Source organism: Fusarium oxysporum, chromosome VII, assembly GCF_013085055.1.
Source record: "Fusarium oxysporum Fo47 chromosome VII, complete sequence".
NCBI lineage: Eukaryota > Fungi > Ascomycota > Sordariomycetes > Hypocreales > Nectriaceae > Fusarium > Fusarium oxysporum.
This window is the reverse complement of record NC_072846.1, coordinates 1,763,963-1,784,729: the sequence shown is the minus strand read 5'-3', so window position 1 is coordinate 1,784,729 and position 20,767 is coordinate 1,763,963. Positions and strand designations below refer to the sequence as shown.

The 20,767-nt window shown below is 47.3% G+C and overlaps 5 protein-coding genes across 5 annotated transcripts; 1 reads left to right on the top strand and 4 right to left on the bottom strand.

Annotated features, from left to right (window-relative positions):
• Window positions 1–9,806: 9,806 nt before the first annotated feature.
• FOBCDRAFT_227756 (Bromodomain-containing protein) lies at window positions 9,807–10,850 on the bottom strand (the record flags this gene model as incomplete). The annotated part of the gene is made up of 1 exon (XM_054705715.2): window positions 9,807–10,850. A coding segment is annotated over one exon (1,044 nt), but the record flags the coding sequence as incomplete, so codon positions are not given.
• A 1,895-nt stretch (window positions 10,851–12,745) lies between these two features.
• FOBCDRAFT_241796 (uncharacterized protein) lies at window positions 12,746–13,525 on the bottom strand (the record flags this gene model as incomplete). Its single annotated transcript, XM_059610402.1, has 4 exons — window positions 12,746–12,944; window positions 13,021–13,058; window positions 13,105–13,296; window positions 13,454–13,525. 4 exons carry the CDS (start codon window positions 13,523–13,525, stop codon window positions 12,746–12,748), a joined length of 501 nt encoding a protein of 166 aa, XP_059467542.1.
• A 713-nt stretch (window positions 13,526–14,238) lies between these two features.
• Window positions 14,239–14,625, bottom strand: FOBCDRAFT_241795 (uncharacterized protein; the record flags this gene model as incomplete). Its single annotated transcript, XM_059610401.1, has 1 exon — window positions 14,239–14,625. One exon carries the CDS (start codon window positions 14,623–14,625, stop codon window positions 14,239–14,241), a length of 387 nt encoding a protein of 128 aa, XP_059467541.1.
• Window positions 14,626–16,283: 1,658 nt separating this feature from the next.
• FOBCDRAFT_241794 (phosphoribosyltransferase-like protein) lies at window positions 16,284–17,252 on the top strand (the record flags this gene model as incomplete). The annotated part of the gene is made up of 1 exon (XM_031195177.2): window positions 16,284–17,252. The coding sequence occupies one exon, from the start codon at window positions 16,284–16,286 to the stop codon at window positions 17,250–17,252; it is 969 nt and encodes a 322-aa protein (XP_031028882.2).
• Window positions 17,253–18,338: 1,086 nt separating this feature from the next.
• On the bottom strand, window positions 18,339–20,062 carry FOBCDRAFT_241793 (uncharacterized protein; the record flags this gene model as incomplete). Its single annotated transcript, XM_059610400.1, has 6 exons — window positions 18,339–18,359; window positions 18,512–18,660; window positions 18,721–18,770; window positions 18,898–19,793; window positions 19,855–19,962; window positions 20,024–20,062. The coding sequence occupies 6 exons, from the start codon at window positions 20,060–20,062 to the stop codon at window positions 18,339–18,341; spliced, it is 1,263 nt and encodes a 420-aa protein (XP_059467540.1).
• Window positions 20,063–20,767: the final 705 nt, after the last annotated feature.

Here is a 20,767-nt window from a genome sequence, read left to right as displayed (position 1 = left end):
AGAGGTGAGGGCCCAGAAGCAAAATGCAGCGTGTCAGCGGAACCTTGTGAATCATTGTAAATCATTTCTAAGATCGGGGCCTGTCGCACTGAGCGTGCTTAAAGGGTTAGAGTGAATATGATGAGCAGCAGCAAATGGGTTGATTGATTGTTCTTTTGTTATCTCTTGTGCGGGGTATTCCATCCCGCACAATTACTTAAAGCATAACGTAGTTCACAAGCGAGTTGGCCAGCATACTGTGCAGCTAATAATAGCTTACCCTATAGTATTCCAAAGCTTAAATAAATTAGCTAAAAATTAAATAAAAAGTGTTCCTAAAATAGTATAGTTAACTTTATTAGAAAATATTTTTTAAAGATTTTTAAGTATTTTAGATTATATAGAAAACCTTAAAATACAGTGTAACTTACAGTGTAAATAGACTTTAAAGTGTGACGGTTGGGTTTCCAAACAGGTAAACTAGTCCGTACTAGGTTTATGTTTGCAGATAACGTAGGGCGTGATGCTGAGCGATGCGAAGTGTCACGTTTCTTAATGATCAAGTAATGCGTGTTAGGCTTATTGATGTAAAGATGCTTTATTGATAGCTGGTGAGCTAAGTTCTATGAAAGTGCAAATGAATGTGTTCTATATACTACTGTGTGTGATGTGAGGACGACGATATGTGCGGACGCTGTCGTCCTTGGGACGCTTCGTTCCATGGGACGACGGCGTCCCTACGCTGGTCGTCCCTGCATGGTTGCATCGTGATTGGTTCTTGAAAGGAGTGAAATTGTGGGGTACACGTGACGTAACCGCTGGGGTCGTAACACGATCTCTCCCCTCCGTTGGGCCTCGTCCTCGAGACCTGCATACCCTGTCCATCCCGAATTTCACTTGGTGCGTTCTAACCTAAACCTTTCATCATCATGTCGCGAAATGTCTGACCGTGTCTCCAAACAGTATTCTCGCAAGACCCACGCGGAACGTGAGTTAGAAAAATTAAAAAAGGAGCGTGACGTTGCCAAACTTGCTGAGTCCGTTGCGTTGTCCGGCGAGCAAGCGGATATGCCGTGCACCCGTTGTTTTAGGGCAGGTAATGGGGACAAATGTTTGATGTCTCCCGATTCCAGTCGTTGTAGCGAATGTGTGCGCAAGAGAAAACCTTGTGATGGTACGCGGGTGGCGTCCTCTCGTGAGTTCTTTTCTGTGTTTTCTTGTTTGTCGCTGATTGCTTTTAGTATCTTCCCTTATGAAGCAGGAGAAGAAACTGGAGGTGGATGAGGATGAAGCGAGCGATGACCTTTTGAAGCTTCATGAGGAAATGGCGGCCTTGCAATCTCGTCTTGCTGCGGCTGCTGGGCGTCTGTCTCGTATCCGGAAGATTCGTGCTAGGGTGAAGGAGAAACGTTCTGAGGCCACTCGCCGTGGTCTCCAAGAAGTCGAGAAGGAGGATGGTATCTTGTCCATGTTGGATGCTCATGAAGATGCCGTGGTGCGTGATCTCCAGGTGGATCATGTTCCTAATGATGTTGACTGGTCTTCTCTTGGTTTGGGGGATGATTTTCTGAACGCATCGCCTTTGTTTGATTTTGGTGAAAGTTCTTCAGGAGCCGCTGGGCACCAACAAGGTGCTTAGTTGGTTCCCACGTATTCTCGCTTTCTGGGTAGTTTTTCCATTTCACCAAGTATTCCTTTCTGCCGTTTTCTTTGCGCATCTTCCTGATTTCTTCTGCTTCGTATACCTCTGGTCCTGTGATTTGTCGGGGTTCGTTGCCGGTCTTGACATGTATTGTGTCGGCGGCTGATTCTAACATCGAGATATGGTAGATTGGGTGACATCTGATGTTCGGGGGTAGATCTAATTCGTATCTGTCTTCCCCTGTCTTCCGTTTGATCTTAACTGGTCCTAGGTACTTGTAGTCCAGTTTGTGACTTGGTCGGTCTGTTTTGATGTTTTTGGTGGATAAGTAGACCATGTCCCCTTCCTTAAAGGTTGGTCCCTTCAACCTTTTAGGGTCATAGTGTCTCTGCATCCTTTTTCTGACGAATTCTAGCTCTGTCTTGAGTTCGTCGTGTATTTCCTTCAGCTTGTCGCTTGCGATAATGGCTGCGGGGTTCACATTCTTGGGTTCTTGAGCGTCGTAGTACGCGTTTGGGGTGAATCCGGCGTTTGCGTCGAACGGCGTGAGTTTCGTACTTTCGTTGTAGGCGGTGTTGTAGGCTAGCTGGGCGTTCGGTAGTTTCTCAACCCAGTTATCCTGTTCGTAATTGATGTAACACCGAAGGTACTGTTCTAGCACTTGGTTCATTCGTTCTGTCTGTCCGTCTGCCTGTGGTCTGAAAGCCGTTGTGAGCCGGTGTTTGACTCCCATGAGTGCCATAAGCGATTGCCAAAATTTAGAGGCAAATGTCGGTCCTCTATCCGATAGGATTTCCTTGGGTAATCCTCGTTCTCTTACTACCCTGTCGTAGAAAATGTAGGCCATGACTTCTGCGTCCGTTGCCTCTCTGTAGGGTAAGTAGATTGAGAATTTCGTGAGTCTGTCCACGATAACCATGATACTGTCGTAAAAGATTCCGGTTGAGGGGTCTTCAGATAACGGTAATTTAGTTATGAAGTCCATAGTGATTGAACTCCATGGTCGTTCTGCAACTTCGATTGGTTGTAGTTCTCCGTAGGGTTTGTGTCGTCGTGCTTTCGTTCTAGCACAGACATCGCATTGTTTGACAACCTCTTCTACTACCTTTCGTGTCGTGCGATATCCTTGCTGTAATAGCCGTTTCAGGGTCTTGGTGACCCCTGGGTGTCCATGTAGTGGATGTGCGTGGAATTCTTGGATAAACTCTTGTGGATCTCCTGGAATTTCTTTGGTGTCTGCTGCTTGTATCCATCCCAATGTTTGCATTTGTTGGGTGAATCGGTATTCTCCCTTTTCGTTCTTTTCTAGCACTTGTTCTCTTGCTTTGGTAGTGCCAGTGTCGTAATCTGGTCGTCGACTGATTGCGTCTGCTCTTCCATTTTCGGATCCCTTGCGGTGGATGATTACAAAATCAAATTCGCATAGGTACTCTGCGTAGCGTAATTGTCGTCGGTTGAGTTCGTGTGTCGTGGCGAAGTACGAAATATTTTGATGGTCGGTGTAAACCTTGACCTGATGTCTACTTCCCATTAAGTAATGTCTGAACTCCTTGAAACAGTTGACAATTGCTAAGAACTCCTTGTCGTAGATTGGATAGTTAAGTTCTGCTCCGTGCAACTTGTGTGAATAGAAGGCAATAGGGTGCAATTTTCCTGTGTCGTCTCGTTGACCGATTTGCCCTCCTAGTGCGAAATCCGATGAATCCGTCTCTAGTTCGATTTCCTTGTCGGGATCGAACATCGCTAGTACGGGTTCGCTGAGGATTGATTGTTTGAGCCCGTCGAAGGCTTCTTGTGCCTTGTCGTTCCAGGTGAAGGGCTTATCCTTCTTCGTAAGTTCTGTTAAGGGGTTCGCGATCTTGCTGAAGTCCTTAATGAATCGTCTATAGTAGTTGGCAAAGCCTAAGAAGGCTTGCGTTTCTTTGACGTTGTTGGGTACTTTCCATTCTGCTACCGCGGATATCTTCTTCTTTTCCATTCGGATTTCTCCGGGTGTGATGGTGTGTCCCAGGAAGTCTACCTTCGTAACGTGAAAGTGACTTTTCTCTGGTTCGACCAATAGCTTGGCGTCTTGTAGTGTTTTCAAGACCTTGTGGACGTGTTCCTTGTGTTCTTTTTCGTTGTCCGAGAAGATTAGGATGTCGTCCAGGTAACAGACTACAAAGATGTCGAGGTATTGTCGAAGTACGCTGTTGATCATCCGCTGAAACGTTGCGGGTGCGTTGGTGAGACCGAAAGGCATTACCAGGTATTCGAACAGTCCGAATCTGGTTCTGAACGCCGTCTTCCATTCGTCTCCTTCCTTGATACGGATGAGGTTGTACGCGCCTTTAAGGTCTAGAGCTGTGAAGATCTTTTTGCCTTGTAACCGATCCTTGAGTTCCGTGATGAGCGGAAGCGGGGTTCGATCTTTGATGGTTTTCGCGTTGACCGGTCGGTAGTCGATGACGGGTCTATCCTTTCCGTTTTTTTTTGGTACAAAGAACATGGATGATGCTGAGGGTGAACTAGATTCCCTGATATAGCCTTTTGCTAGCATCTCGTCGATGTATTCCTTCTGTACTCGTAGCTCTTTTTCGTTGAGCGAATACAACTTCTGAAATGGTAAGTTGTCGTCTGTGAGATTGATTTCGTGGTCCCATTGGCTGTGTTCGGGGACTCCTGTTTCTAATTCTTCTCTGAACAGTTTGTCGTATATCCGGTATTCTTTCGGAATGTTTTTTAGTCGGTCCTGGCTTGTCGTTGGTGGTTCGTCCTTTCTTGGATCTTGTTGTTGGAGAATGCCTAGGATTTCTGTTTTATTTCTTTGGCCTTTCTTGTGCTTGTGTCGTACTCCTTTGGAGGTGGTGGAATCTTTGTTCCATGCCGGTCCACGCTTTCTCCTTTAGTCGTGGATTGAGATCTCTTCTTGCTCATCGTGATCGTTTTACTATCGCTGTCGGGGTCACTGGGGAAAGTGATCTGGCCGGTCCTCCAGTCGATGTGCGGGTTTTGTCGTCTAAGCCAGTTCATACCAAGTAGAATGTCCATATTCTCTCCCAAAGGTATGATGTCGAAGCTTATCCCTTGATTCTTTCCTCCGATACGGACCTTGAGGTGATCAATCTCTTGATCCACAATACCGTTGTTGTAATCAAAGTACTGTCCTTCCGCATTCACAAGTCGGTATGACAGTCGCTTCTTCTTCCATGGTAATCCTAGCTTTGTGACTATTCTTGGGTCGATGAAGTTCTTCTTTGCTCCACTATCGATCCATGCGTTTAGCCATCTTCCCTTGATCTGAGCTCGTAGCACTAGGCGATCGGGTTTGTTGTCTTGTGTGGCTCCCAGAGCACTTGTAGGTACGGGTCTTGTCCGTCCTTGTCTGGCGCTTTCCTGTGGCTCTGTTGTTACAGGAAGCGTATCTCTTTTCCCGAGGCGTCCTTGTGAGTTTGTTCGCAGTCGCTGTCTGCGCATTCTTCGCCGTCGGTGCAATCGTTGCTGAATTCGTCGTCGAATAGTCGCTGTTGAAAGCGTATTTCCAATTCTTCGTATTGTTTTTCAGATGTCTTTAGACGTGCTTCATATTTTTCGGATTCCGTCATCTGTCTGTCATGTAACGCTCCGATGTTTTCGAGGTATAGTTGGTGACATTTTTCCGGATCCGTACATCCTTCGATGTGATCCACCTCGCTTAGTTCTTGTCGTTCTTTCATGAGTTCTAACTCATATCTGCACCATCGTCGCCATGCTTTCTTTTGTTCGTCTGTTGGCTTCCCTCTGGTGTCGTGAGGTTTTTTGAAGAATTCCTCTATGGCTTCGAGTTCGCTGTCTGGCATCGTGTCCTCCGAACTGGTGTCGTCGATTGAAGCCTGATCGAATCCTTCGCCGAAGTCGATGGATTTGAAGGTGCTTCCTTGTTTCGCACATTCTTTCAAGGTCAAGGCTTCGAGTTCTTTTTCAACTTCTGTGATTTCCAGCGTCATTTGCTTGATTCCTTCGCAGAGGTTCTTGTTCTTTTGGATCTCGCGATAGTACGGCATATGGAACCGTAATTCCACTACTCCGAGATTTTCGTACCATAGGTGTACTAGGTATCCTTCTGTTTCAGTTGCTAGGTAGGGCTTGTCGTTCGGTGTGCCAGGAATCGTCACAGGAAAGCAGTCGTTGTCTTCCTTGTTTTGTCTATGTTCCTTACACCAATGATATTTGCATGAGAGCCACGATAGTTCCTCATGTTCTGAATGCGTTGGAAATGTTCTTACATCGTCCTTGACGTTGAACTTTGGTTCCCTGTGGAGTGGGTTTGTAGCAGTGTCCATGTGGTAGGCGCGTATGTTCAGGGGTGCGAGTTTGTTTGTTTCGCCATGTTCTCTGGCTTCCTGGGTGTACCTGTCTTCGGGTGAGGTCCACATCCTGCTGCCTGTTTCGTCGAACAGTTGTTCGTAGGGTTGTTGCCATTTCTGTTCCAGGCGTTCATCTTGTTTGCGGAGGTATCGTGCGGTTTCTCGTGCTACTCCTCCTCTGTGTCCCATGTGGCGGGATTGTCGATGGTGGTAGGTGCGGATCTTTGCTCCTGCCTCTCGTGCCTTTTGGAATGCCTGCTCGGTGTCTTGTAGGGTGACTCTAACTGGGATATCATCCACTTGTTTGAGTACTTCGGGTTGCTTGCCCTTGTTAGGGGTAGCGTCCTTCCCTTGTAGACCCTCTAGGTATTCCTTTGTTCCTTGTTTTGAGAGTCTTTGTTCTCTCATCATGCCTAGGGTTTCGGTGGGTGCATCTTGTGTGCTATTCTTCTTGTCTTGCTTGTATTTTCTGTGTCGGGCGTTTGTTCGTTCTCTGTATTCAGGATCGTCGCGAAGTTTCTGTTTTCTCCTTTCGTTGTATTCTGCCATCCTTTTGCGGTATGCTTCTTCGTCTCGCATCCTTTGTGCATGCCTTTCTCTCTGGAGTTGATTTTGGATTTCCCTAGTTCGTGGTTCTGGTTTCTCTTTGTTTGCTTCCTCGTAAGTGGGAAATATATCCCGGGGCTCTCTGATTGAGCTGTCCGGGTGCGGGTTCCATTCTTTTGCTGGCGTGTAGTCTTCATACAGGGCGGTGGTTTCCGCCATGTCGTACAGACTTCGTGTCATTCCCAGTGTCTGGGTCTTGATGGCCATCTGAGGGTCCTGTTCGTTAGTTGCTCCTAGTGTTTGCTTACCTCGATTAGGGTCTCTAGGTTTCTTAGGTTCCGGGCATTTGCTGGCCATATGTCCCATCCTGTTGCAATTGTAACACCTGATTTTGGACATGTCGCGGGGTCTTCTGTTGTTGTCTCGCTGTGTGGCCCCGAGGACCATGGGTCCAGGCTCAGTTCCGTGTTGAGTGTCGACGTGTCTCTTGCGTCCTTGATTGGCATTTTGCTGTTTGGTGTTCCACCGGGGGTTGTATGATCCTCCGTGTTTCTCAGCCTGTTTTTCTTTACGTCGTTCATACTGCTGGTTGTCGATTTCTACAGCGATGCTGGCAAGTTCGTTTAAATCCTTGGGCTTGGGCCTAATGTTCACCATGGCATCCTTTACTTCGGACTTGAGTCCCAAGTATACCTGTGCCATATGGGCCTCTTCGCCCCAGTTTAACTTGGCTGCCTGGTAGCGGTATTCAGCTAGGTAGTCTGCAGCTGATCCTCTTTGTTTGAGTTGCCGGATCTTCATTTCCGCCATTCGTTTTTCGTCCATGATTCCGAAAGCATTCCTGAGTTCGGATTCGAAGTGTTCGTATTTCTCATAGACATATTTGGTCATTTGCTTCCGTTCGTGGGGTGGATTATTGACATAGTCGCGGATGATAGGCTCCATCATTCGTAACGCCTTGTCCTTGAGGAATCCCATCCCGTGTCGAACCCTCAGTTCCTCGGTGGTGAACTGAATCGGGTAGTACATTTGGTAACTCCGAAGGCTGGTGAGGAATCCTTGTAATTTATCGGCGTCGCCGTTGAACGAGTCAGGCTGACGGGGTCTAAGGATCTCTCCAGGGTCTTTTCCGGTAGCAGTAAGAGCTGCGGTGTGTTCGATATGTTCCTTGTACAGCTTCTGACTGTTCTCAGCTGTTTTTCCGAGTGACTCTGCAATCTCGGCGAGGTCGGCCACCTTCTTCTCCAAGGCCTCGATCCTGTTTTGCGCGATCTTGGCGTTGTTTTTGGCGTTGTCCAGGAGGGTGTCATGCTGTTTTCCCAGGTCACGAAGTCTTTTCTTGAGCTTCTTGACTTCGTCCTCATGGGAATTCGGATGAATAGGAGGACTCTGTATCTCGTCCTCTTCGTCCGTTTCCATTGGGACCTCCTGCAGTTCCTCTGCGAGGGGTCGTGGTTCCTCAGGGGGAGTAACGTGCTGGGCACGTCCTGCGGTTGAAGGGCGGTTTGGAGTAGCAGGTGCCATTGCGTGGATATTGCTCAGCGTTACGCGGTACGGTCTGAACAAGAGCTATCAACGTGTGACGGTTGGGTTTCCAAACAGGTAAACTAGTCCGTACTAGGTTTATGTTTGCAGATAACGTAGGGCGTGATGCTGAGCGATGCGAAGTGTCACGTTTCTTAATGATCAAGTAATGCGTGTTAGGCTTATTGATGTAAAGATGCTTTATTGATAGCTGGTGAGCTAAGTTCTATGAAAGTGCAAATGAATGTGTTCTATATACTACTGTGTGTGATGTGAGGACGACGATATGTGCGGACGCTGTCGTCCTTGGGACGCTTCGTTCCATGGGACGACGGCGTCCCTACGCTGGTCGTCCCTGCATGGTTGCATCGTGATTGGTTCTTGAAAGGAGTGAAATTGTGGGGTACACGTGACGTAACCGCTGGGGTCGTAACATAAAGTTTATAGCTACAGAGGATTTTTTTAAAAATCTAAGAAAATTAATATAACTTACCTTAGGACTTATATATACGCTATTCAAATCTTAGCTATTTTAAGTCTAATTTGAATTTATAAGAATTATTTAAAAAATAGCTTTTAAGGTGAAAAGTATGCTGGCCAACTTGTTTAGGTGGCCAACTCGCTTGTGAACTACGTTATAGATAGATTACTAATGCCTACCCTGCGACAGGGCCATATCGCGCCAGCCTCGTGGGACCGAACGTTAGTCCATGTTGTCTCCTCTCTCTTTCTTCCTGAAGAGAGCAATCAAATCATGCCTCATCGACCTGCACTTCTTGGTTGTCTAGGTGCATGGGGACAGACAGAAGCGAAAACGACCGCATGTTCTCAACCAATTCCAAGAGGAGAGCAACGGGGGTCTGAGTCTGGAATGGGGTTAACCCTTCCTTGGCCAAGTGCCAAGCAGAGCGGAATAGCATGGCCTTCAAAAGATGGCCCATTTTGTCGCATTGGAAAGTGTAAAATGATAAGGACACCACACTAATTTGATATGCGACTGCCACTTTTGCCCGCGGTTTCAAGGCCATGGGAGATGGAACATCGAAGATAGAGGGGGCCCGCCAAGGCTCATGCGGAACATCATTTCTGAAAGAGCGAACTTTAACACGCGCCCACAAAGCTTCTCTTTATGCAGTGACTTGATAATCGAATGCTAATAGCTATAGAACTCATTCTAGGCTTTTATTCCCTGGTTGTCCCCTACAGACAGATAAGTCTATTACGCCCGGTAGCCATGCCCAAAGGATTCTGAAGCTAAAAATACATACACCTCTCTAGTTCTTGCTTTGATCTCGTAAGCACTTGTGGATCTCGCCTTGTTCTTTTGCTCTAGTTCATCGCTCTTCTCCTTGGTCCTTGTGAAGATTAGTAGCAAGTCAACTTGAAGCCCAATTCCTCCAAGTGTTCAGTTTCTTATTTTTGGCGGCTGACGCAGTGCCCATCTTTAATTCTACCATGGTTTTACATTTAGTATTAATCAATTTAATAGGCTAGCGGGATCTGGGTCATTTCTCATCGAGGTGGCCAATGGCGATCGCGAATTTGATTGTCGTTCGTACAGCGTCCATCTCTGGCAACCACTCCTATCATCTGGCCAACCTTTGACCAATTGGCGAAGAGGCTTTTTCTAGTCAACAAAGTTCCCCCAGGGCTCTGGTATGGCCTTACTTGAAGCCGCTGCATTGGAAGAACATGAAGGCGTGGATTGCGTGCTGTGCAGTCTACGCCGACAGGCTCGCAGGCGGGAAAGTTATCCATGGTGCTTCAAGTAACCAAGTCATGCTATCATACTACTCCAAATGCGACCACTCGGAGATCTTGCGTATCTGCCGCCACATGTACTTCTCTAACTTGTTGGCACACTTCACATAGAGCGAATTCTCACCATTGAATTGTCGACAGTTGTCAAAGATGAGCCGGGCGTCTTTAATGAAATCCTCAGGTGTCATGTATTGTTCCGCTTCCAGCCTGGCCTCCATAGTACTTAGGTCCATTGGTTCCTTGATGACTTCGTAATAGTCGGCGACATCGTCCTCGCTGACAGGCTGCCGGAATGGCCACGATGATTGATGGTCCTGGAGGTCATTTAAGAGATGTAACAGCTGCTTGTAATTCGGGCCGTGGTGGGATTGCCTAGCCAGCTCGCCCATACCAGATGACCAACCTGACGCCCGGATTGCGTCGATGGATAGGGGATCGATCGGAGTAAGGCCGTTCTCCCACTGTTTCGGAGGTTGGTGGACCACGTGGCTCTTACTAAAGGCCTCTATTTTGGCATGGACGCATTTCTTCTGCTTGAGGAGCATGCGGCCTACCTCTAGGTAGCAAATCCTTGGGAGCATAGAGCACTGCATAAGAGTTCCGCCCTCATAGTCTTTTATACACCCCTTCCAAATTGAACCATCCAACGTGATCTCCTTTGTAAAGCCCTGTTTCTTGAAATAGGAGATGGCCAAGTTGTCGGCATAGGTCAGGAGATGCATCATATTCGATGATGCCTTAATATAGTCCTTCAGATGCGATATGAGGTGCGCCCCGTAGCCCTTGGCCTGCTCGTCTGATAAGACGGCGCAGAAGACAATCTCGGCGAACTTGCGGTGCTTGAACGGCCGGTATGTGATGCCACCTACTACTGCTAGCGGTTTCCTCACAATGACGATAGACATGTGAGTTCTGTCGTAGACGAGGCGCGCGATGTAGCTCTTGGGCATCTCCGGTAGCTGCTTCTGGAAGACACATTTCAGCCCACCCCGGACTATGAGACTCTCCCGGTCACCATCATTGTTGACGACACGAAATTCTATCTCGCCGTTACGTTCTTCAATAACTGCGGGCTACATGGCGGGTTAGTCACATACACAGGTAGAGTACAATGTTTAGGACGGCATTACCTTCTCAGGAAGTGGAATGGGTCCCTTCCCAAGTCCTTCCTGTGCCGGAACCGAGGGCACGAAGTCAATGCGATTGTCGCAGCTCATGGTAGTCCGCGAGGAAGTTTCATTTGTCGCGTCAGGATTCGAGCCTTAACGAAAGCGAAAAAAGGAAAAGGAGTTTAAGGTCAACAAAAGAGTTATCAAGCCAGAAAGCTAACTGTAGAATTACGTCGATAGGAGTTGGACTGTTGATTTCGCTGACCAGTGACTTTCTGGGACTTTAATGGATGAATGAAATTTATTAAGCCGGGCAGGGCCAAACCTCAGAAGGCCAGCACACTGACAACTCTGAACCAGATCTTATTGGATACGCGAGTAGGGTTAATATCCAATTAAAATAGGGTTAATTTTTCACCCTTCAGGATCAATCTCGTCCCCAGGAGCTTCTGTCTCTGTTCTGTCCTTTTAGGTGTTTTCCCCGCTACTCGGTATTGATATATCCGGGGACCCACAAAATACATGTTTCTTTTATCGAGGCGCTATCACTAATCCAACAGATCTCTCTACGTGGGGCCCCGCCGCTGACAAAGATCTTGCCTCAAATGATTTCAGGCCGGGTAACCCTTCGCAACGTAACGGGGTTCCACTTTAATTAGGCCGAGCTTCAAAATACGTTTGCAATGCAAATATCCACACTTTATTGTTTATATTGCGCAGTAGTGCTGGGTGAGAGTATATTTTATGAAACTTGGTTGTTGATTATTGAGATGAGAGTTCTTCTCGGGTTTATATCTCTAGATGATTTTACCTAGGACTTTGAACTTTAAATCTAGGACTTTCAGACTAACAGTCTGAATCCTGAAGATAAGGGGGATTCCCGGATTTCCCAACAACGCGTTCAGACGCGTCAGTAAGGCGTAGGTAGAGTAGCGATTGTAGTCGCTATGGAAATCGATGGATGGAAATAGGCCGGAGATAGACGTATACGTGAGAATGAACAGGGGTTAGGCGACAATTTGGGGTAAACGACAATTAAGAGAAGAGTAGGGGTTGACAGCCTGCGTACAGCACTGATGTAGACCAGGATGATCAGCCTTCTCATTGGCCTGTTTCTCTCCAACCAATTCGGCCAACTTGGCACCTGGTCCCTTTTCATCCTCCCATGCCATGCCCGTGCTACTATGTACACAAGCAATCTCTTGAAAGACCGCCCGTCTCCAAGTATTACTGTGACTAAGAGGGGCCAAATGGGTACAAACCCCTGTCTCTATGACATGTACTACTGCAATGGTTCGTCTACATGGTAAATTCCTCACTTTGGACCCCTGCATAGCGTCGTATTTGCATTAATCTCTCTTCCCTTCCCGCTTTAGCCTTTCAATCGACCTCGCTCTTGACAAGACATGGGATCCAAGCTGCTCGATCCCATGACTAGCTTCCTCTTATGAGGCTGGTCTATAATGTTTCCCTGTGTAGGAGCCAGAGTCTCGCACTCCTTCAGCGGGAAAAGAGGAATTCTCTCCGCTATTGCTCAAAAGCACTTTCATGCAGGCTCTGCACCTCAACTTAACATATTTGCTGGATGAGTATTATTTCACTTGAGTGGCTCGTGCGGCATGGCTCGTCCCAGGTACCTCCCTTCTGCTCCATCGTCAGTTTTATAGCTCCTCGTGCGATTGACTTGGATAAGTCAGTCAATTCGTGTACCGTGCTAAGTTGCGATTCAGTCACAGTTGCTTCTTCAGCTGACGTCATTGTCCGTGATATGGTGCCTGAGAGCTGATTTGACTTTACCTATATCCACTATATCGCGGCCTCTTAATCGGGTAGCTGCTGATGCCAGACTTGCCCTGTCGTCAAAGGTCGTCAATACGGATCTGGCCGGATTCCAGGCCGTTGAAAAGGGGGTTAAAGCTGGGAATGCAAACAGTGACAATAGAGAGGCACTGAACCAGTTGTAAAGCGATAGCAGCTTTCCAGTTCGCGAAGGTGAAATCAGTGGAAGCGAATGCCTTGTTAGAATGGTAGATTTGAACCGCAATTGCAGGTGTTACACTTTTCCGTCGTTGTTAGTGCCTTCTGCTGCACATAAGCTAGATAGATCCATCACCAGTGTGAGAGTAAAACATACAGGATACGGCTGCCAAAAACACTCTTGACTAAAATCTTCTTAGACCATGGTATATGGATTTTCAGAACGTTTTCACAAAAAAACAATGATAATACCAATACTCGTGGTGATATTCGTGATGGAATAATAAGTCCAGAAAGTGGTTCGGTCGATACGTCTTTTATCGTTGGTGTATATCCATGGAGTAGGTAGTTCACCCTGGAAAAGATTGATGATAAGCGCAGAAGCTCCCCACCCGCCAACGACGGCCTCAAAGCCAAGAATATGACAATTTCGCTGGGGTCCAGTCTACTAGCTGGCTTCCCCAGTCCATTATCACACTCTATGAACGTAGCGATAGACTGCCCAATTGCAAAGACCTGCAGCTTTGCGCATAAGCGCAGGATGGTTAGAGATCTCGCTTCACGAATCGCGTTATTAGGTCTCTACACACAGTTGCGGCGATGGTAAGAATATCATCGACCCACAGAGTTTCGATCATACGGATCTTGGTTCCACAGAGCATGACAAGAGGAAGATGTCAAGAAACATCAATCCCGAGACCTGTATTAAGGGAGACTTGTTGGTGTCGGTGATGATCTTTTGTGTAGGATGCACATTGGGCAAAGCAATTGCCACCAATGTGCGATGATGGAGAAAACAGAACAGTCGAGCGAAATTATTAAAAGAGCGTAAATACTGCGGACAAACAAATAGAGAGGAACATTGCATTTGAGAAGAGTGATGAAGAAGACCAAGGGTATTAACATCCGAGGTTAGGGAGCATTGACGGTAGGATGTCCGTTGCCTGACTCAGTACAGTACGAGATCGTGCAATTGGTGGGACGCCTTGTTACTCATGTCACGAGCCCTGATTTTCTGATGTGTCTCATTGGATGTGTGTATGTTCTTAGTTGAGTTGCTTCCCCGCTCTAAGTCCCATATACATCCTTAAACTCGGGTCCGACTGGAGTATCACTGCTGTAGGGATCGCACGCCGCATTATGTAAAATACACGACGTGACAGCAGCGGCCAAAGCGTCACTTAGTCACTAAGCCCAACCCCTGGGAGTTCATCCAGTCCTCAAGGCAGTACGCTGATTGGTTCCAATCCTGCGACCCCTAACTGCATACAGTAGATTAAGTGTTGGGAGAGGTAGGCCTAGTTGCAGATCCGGCCCTATGAGGGTTGCGCCCTCCTTTTGGCGCAGTGATCAACACTAAGTATCTGTCCGTGCGCTAAACGAAGGAAGCCCATGCGTTTGATCCCGACTGCAGACCCAACAAAAGGCCGCGAATCGTCCATGCAACATACGCTGAGAAAAGCAAGCTAATGCATATAAGTCCAACTGCAGTTCTGGGGCCAATTTCGTGAACCTCAGCAGTACCCATAGAAGCGGCAGAAGAAGATGAGCGTGATGAAGAAGTTGACCGCGACCAAGAACCTGAGCCGGGAGGGGAGAGAGACGGCGATGAGTGTGCAATCACAGGAGGGCCAAATGATTGTGGTTTTTGTTGCTCTCCGCAGGCAGCCGAGAGAAGCATTGGCGCTATTTTATCGTCATTTCGAATGTCGCCTTGCCGCCGGTCGGCCTCGGATGGGGTAGGTCTTGATAGGGTGGTCATTGTGATACTGAGGGCTTGAGGTAGGAAGAAGGTGGGATAACAACCAAAACGAAGACAAGCTGAACAAGGAAAGCATGCTATTTATAATGAGATATGGCCCTGATACCGGACCGTTTGCCTTGTGGAAACTACTCCTGCATCTTTCTGCAAGCCGCGTGAGGGATTCCACTGAGACTCTGTTCTACGAACACCAGAATCTTCTCCCAGTTCATCAGTTATCTCAGTGTGTGCATCGAGCTACAAGCAGTGTGTCGACCATGTCCAAAGAAGAGCGCACTCTGGCCAGTGTCACTGTCCTGGAGGCTGAGATACTACCCAGAGTCATAATCAAGTATTTAGGCAGGAGATGCATTAGTTTAAAGCCACGGCGCTAAGATGCTCTGCGTACAGGCAGGGAGCCTGGCAAGAGCCAATATTGATGCTCGTGTAGCTCTCAATAATAGCCAACTATAGCATCAGGAAGCATGAACCCTGCAAGCCACGGTCACATCCCATATCTTTGAGGCCGCTAGGCCACCTCACCCGGCAGGCTGTTGAGTTAGGTGAGTCCTCCAGTCTGCGCTTTCGGGGTGGAGGACGCACTCATGTCTCAGAAACATGCATCGATGGGCTGAAGACTGGAGCATTTCAGGTGGCGTGGCTGCCTGATGGCACATGGCGGCTTTACAGGCTTGTTTTCAGGGATGGCATGAGACGCCTTCTCTCATCTCCGCCAAACTTCTCCACTCAATGGGCGGGCCGCCCAGACTGGATCAAACTGCAAAGTCCCCTGTAGAAGAACTATACCGGTCTCACTACGAGCCGCGAATTGTCTTGTTGAGACCGTGTGACTAAGGTGGTCCGATCTGCTGGTGGCTGGGATGTGGATAATATGTAAGGAGCTATGCTCCTTAGTAACTAGTGACTAAATCAACTCTAGTAGAGTTGATTGTATTGGCCCACTCTAAACCTAGTAGGGTTGATTACTGCCAAGATTTAGATTTAATTTAACATTACTCCACATTCAGGAAGGGTAGTGCTGATCAGAACAGGGGGTTTACTAGAGAACGCGACGCGTCCTGTCGCGTAAAGTGCTATCAAGTATTACATATTACTGAATTGTGTCATTATTGATCGAAGCTTAATCTTTGTTCAGATCATATTATCAGCAACCAAGTCATTATGGCGATCACTATTACAGCTTCTACTTTGCAATCCGAACCATGCAGTGCAATTTACCCCTGCGTTCTTCTCTCTACATACCGCCAGCGCTGCCCACAAATCAAACCAATCAAATCCCGGTTCATATTTGAGATTTTCGATAACTCTCAAGACTGGATTGTTTTTTTTTGGAAATATTTATTCAAATATTTCAAATATTTCAAATCTGACTCTCTATGCTTCCATGCTAACATCTCCAATCTCCCATTGGACCTCGTCCCCCCCCCCACCTATTGTCGCCCCTCGCTTCACCGCACCATGTCTGACCCAGTTCTTAAGGTATTGTAACTTCTCCAGCGTTTCCGTCGTCATTGAAAGCCTCTGCGTCTCCAGCGTTAACTTGGCTAGGCTGAACGACCTCTCGCAATCAGTCGCCATCGCCTGTATCGCGAGTATATCGAGATCGCGCTTACAAGGAACAACACAGACCAGCATTGACGACATTCTTCAAGGAACAGATGCACCAACGACCTCGGCTGCCCGAGAAGCACTTCCTGAATGTGGCGTCCGACGCCGCAGATATGGATGTACTGGTGATCACTGGGATGAGAGATGAGGCGCCGACTGCAACCTTGTCGCATTTAGTTTCGAACAGCAGATTGCTTGACATTCGTGTCACAGCTAGTGGAAAGACGCGACAAGCTCGCCGGAAATGCCAAGTCAACGATAATGATCGACACAACCATGATTGCAAGAATGACAACCGTGGCAGCAATGGCAGTAATTGTAAGTCGAATTCGTCAACATTGGACTACCGCCACAGTCTCATCTTTGACAATGAAGCAACGGGAGACGAGGTGATCAGAAGGTTTGCCGATCAGTACCTGCTTCCCCTCCTCCACAAGGACGTGGAGCGACTGGCTAGTATGGTGGTTCCTGTGCCTGACTTCCCACGCCCAGGCATCGAGTTCCGACATGTACTCAACATCGCCCAACGGCAGGGCGGATTGGCTTTGTGCACTTCTCTGCTACGAACTCAGTTCAAAGATGACTGGGGTAAAGTCGATGCGGTGGCCTGTTGTGAAGCGGGAGGCTTCGTTTTTGCATCAGCGTTGGCCCAGCAAGTCGATGTCCCTTTGGCGCTAATCCGCGAAGCCGGCAAGCTTCCCCCACCCACTGTTTCTGTCAAAAAGCTTTCGTCACATATCTCGTGCTCAGAATCTAATGATTTAGGAGTGAAGAGAATCGAGATGAGTCAAGATCTGATTCCTAGGGGCGCATCGGTGGTGGTAATAGACGACGTACTTGCCACAGGAAAGACGCTTTGTGCAGTGCTTCAACTGTTAGCTGAAGCAGGCATTAGTAACGAGAATATCAGCATCATGGTTGTAGCTGAATTTCTGATTCACTGCGGCCGGGAACTATTGTATCATCGTGGCTTTGGTGGTATCAGTATTCAAAGCCTTTTAGTTCTTGATGTGGTCTAGCTGGCGAAAGAAACCCGGGATCTCGAGAGTGCAGAGCTTCTTCTGTTATTGGATGTCATCACCAACGTTTATTGATATAGTAGTAAGAAGCAGTAGTAGGAGGTGCGAGACTGAGCCTGAGTAATTCAAATTTCACCTATCGAGTAGTGCCTCTGCGACTGGTGCAAAATCTTTTCAATCACCTTCTTCGCCAGCTTGTTTATATTCTGAACATCAAACCCCTTCCTAAACTCGATATTGTCCCAAAGAACATCTTTCCGCTTACTATTTTGAAGAAAATATTGGTCTTTATTCACAAAATAAAGATAGACGTTCCCACCAGGATCACCTGAAGACGACGAACGGCTTGAATTCTTCGGAGTTCCAACCCAACGTCGCTCGTTCTTCGGCTGCGGTCGACGCCCGCCCTGTTTGTCTGTAGCGTGCTCTAAGCGAGAAGGTGGTGCCTCTGTCACAGAAACTTAGCTTTTCTTTCTCAAATTGGGTACTTGGACGCTCACGACGTCGGCGGCGAGCCACCTTCCTCAAGGGTTTACCAGTGGATCCAGGCATATATTCGAAAAACGTATTGTGAGGGCCAAATTCAAGCAGCTGCGACGAAAATGGTGGAGTAATGCGTATAAGCCTGTTGACCTGTAATCTTATGATATCAGTAGGAGAATCCTTATGAGTACTTATATATGCTTGGCCGCAATGCAGTTACGCAACATTAGTGTTAACCATGACATTGTCGTCCACTGAAGGAAATGCAGGGTATAGCAAGCCGCAACAATGTTTTATTCGTCCGTGTAGACCTGAAATGGTTCTCTTAGTTTTATAATTCCTCTCATTCGTTCATTTCGCAAGCCACTTATCGAGGATCAAGACTGCTAGACGACAGGTCAACCTGGAATTCTATCTTCAAAGGACGGAAGCCTCTTGTGTGATTGAATAAAATCCTGCGGAGTAGTTCGGATAAACTCATCACATTGCAAGCTATCGATTGATTTACTTTTGTTTCGTGCATCGACGTGGTTGATTTACCGCAATTTTTTCAACGTCTTGTTTAACACACACGACGCAACCTCAACCTGCACCCTATACGCATTACTGATTACTGATATTCGACTAGTGGAGGAAAGTGTATAATTCAGTGCTAACCCTTTGCCCCCATATCCATGAGTAACAGGATAACCTAAGTGCTGCTAGTCCCCATCTTAGGATAGGTTATGTCTGGTATCTTGCCGGTTGTTGACAGCTGAAGATAGTATTTCACGGACCGTCTGGCCGAATACTTCTTTTTCTGGGCAAGGCAGTTCTCGTAGTTGATCTTGCTCTTCTTGTGTATATAGGCTCTCAAGCGCCTGAACCGGTTTTTCATTTGCTGTTGGCTTGAAGCGAAGCCATACACTGAGTGACACATCAATCACTTCGCATCGACTTCCACTTGGCTTGGTGAGAAGCTCCAAAGTTTAGCTCCTCGGAACACCTTGCGACATCAAAATGAAAATTGCTGGCGATATGTTGACGAGCTCCTGCCTCCAATCTTCATACAGCAGTTTGAGGTACTCTATAAAGTCATTGTAACTATTCTTCCCTATTACTGTGAGACTTTCGCATATTTCGTTAGACCCGGTCGAGTTTTACGCCAATAATTGCGACTTACTCGCCTTGTCGAATCAACAGGCCTGGAACTAACATTGCACCCCAACCAAGCTCTTTGATCAGGTTGGAACAAAACTCTCCAACGTTGATATACCGGCGTAATTGTTCTCTCAACATTTTGTCGTTTCCTGATCGGAGATCGTCACCCAATCCCATGTCATAGCATTCTCGCGTTATCTCATCAAGTGCCGTGTCGGACTGTGGTCGTCTACATTCATCAGGATGCTTCATTCTTCGGCGCTTTTTCGGGTGTTTATCGATGCTAATCTTCCAGTGTCGGACTGCTATCTCCCTATGTTTTAACTTTAGTAATATTGCATCAATACGGAAACTGATGAGTGCCAAGTTAAACTTGTTTCCGATACGCGTTATCATTTTCTCCCCGTCACGCAAACGAATGAACAACCGCTTTACCAATGACGTTGACAGTCCAGTGTTCCTGGCTCGTTCTTTTCTGCTTTCAAGTTCGTTGAAAACACCCCATGCTATCTTAAAGGCTTTCGAACGGTCCGGCAGGAGTTTCAGCTTCATTCGGGCGATCTTCCCCGGCTTTCTCGACGGTTTAGAATCTTTCGATGGTTTGAGCGGGTTTGCTGGTTGTGGAAATTCAGGTTGTCTTGACTCAACCACCGTGTCTGACTGACTGAACAGCAGTGAACGAACATCGTTCATTGTTTTATGGGTAGACATAGTCTCAATGCCGGAAGCTTCTGAAATGGAAGGGGTTGAGCTAGATTCAGTTCCAGCCTTGGTCCGAGCTGCAGAGTGAGGCGTCATACCTAGTGTTAAGGGGCCGACTCTACCAGTGATTTCGGTTTGTAACATGGAAATGTTGTCACGAGAGCAGGTTCCGTCGCGCTTAAGACTGCGAATAACATCGGGCAATAAGTCCATAAGCTAAGCTAGTATGAGAACACTTACTAGCCCGTAGACGAGAGGGGCTCACGAAAGAACATACCAAAGACTCATCGATGGTGCATCGTGTAGTACTTGGATTCGTGAGACATGTGCAACCTTCATCATGTTCAGCCCGGCTGTAAACGAGGCGGTGAAACAAGTCCACAGTCTGCTTCAGCGTTAGGTAACATGCGAAAGCATGCACGAAAACAGAAGCAGGGAGAACATACATGACCGACAGAAAGCCAGTCAGTCTCTTGGACAACCATTGCCGATCACACTGCCTATGAACTTCGAAGAAACGCAAGGTTGGTGTTTCCGAAATTAGGAGGTGACCGTTGTGCACGCGATCTACGCCTGTCTAAATAGCAGCGCTGCGGCCCGTCCTCTGGCCTGGCGACGAAATGACGTGGTTCTAGAAAGTTCTGAGAAAACAGGGAAGAAGAGTCCAAATCTCGCATCCGAGATTGGTTGTCTCTTTTTGTACACTCTTTGGTTTATAGCGCGCGGACGTATTTGATGGGGGCGTGTCGATTCACAGTCACTTTTACTTGTTCCTACAGTGTGCTTATGCCCCTTGTTGACAGCTTACATAATTGAAAGCGTAGAGCAACTTCACGGCCGAAAACCAACCAACCCTTCCAGATGCTGACCTCATATTGCAACGCCCAGAAATGGGCGTTGCATGCCCGTTTTGGAGAGTCGGAAGACGACCTTAAGATCGAAGAAACCCGGCACAAGGTGACTGGCATCGTCGTCAAATTTAGAGATACTGTGACAGAATTCTCCGCAAACGATTGCTTTGAATGTGTACGTTGTAGAACAACGCACAGGGTCGAGAAACCGCTCCAGTGTATCAAGAGAAGAGAAGCAAAGGGTAAATCGTTGGCAGAAGATCGCTTCCATTGTGTTCCACTTATTTTGTTATATTGTTAGACACAACAGAACGCATCCGAGGATGTGACGGAATACAG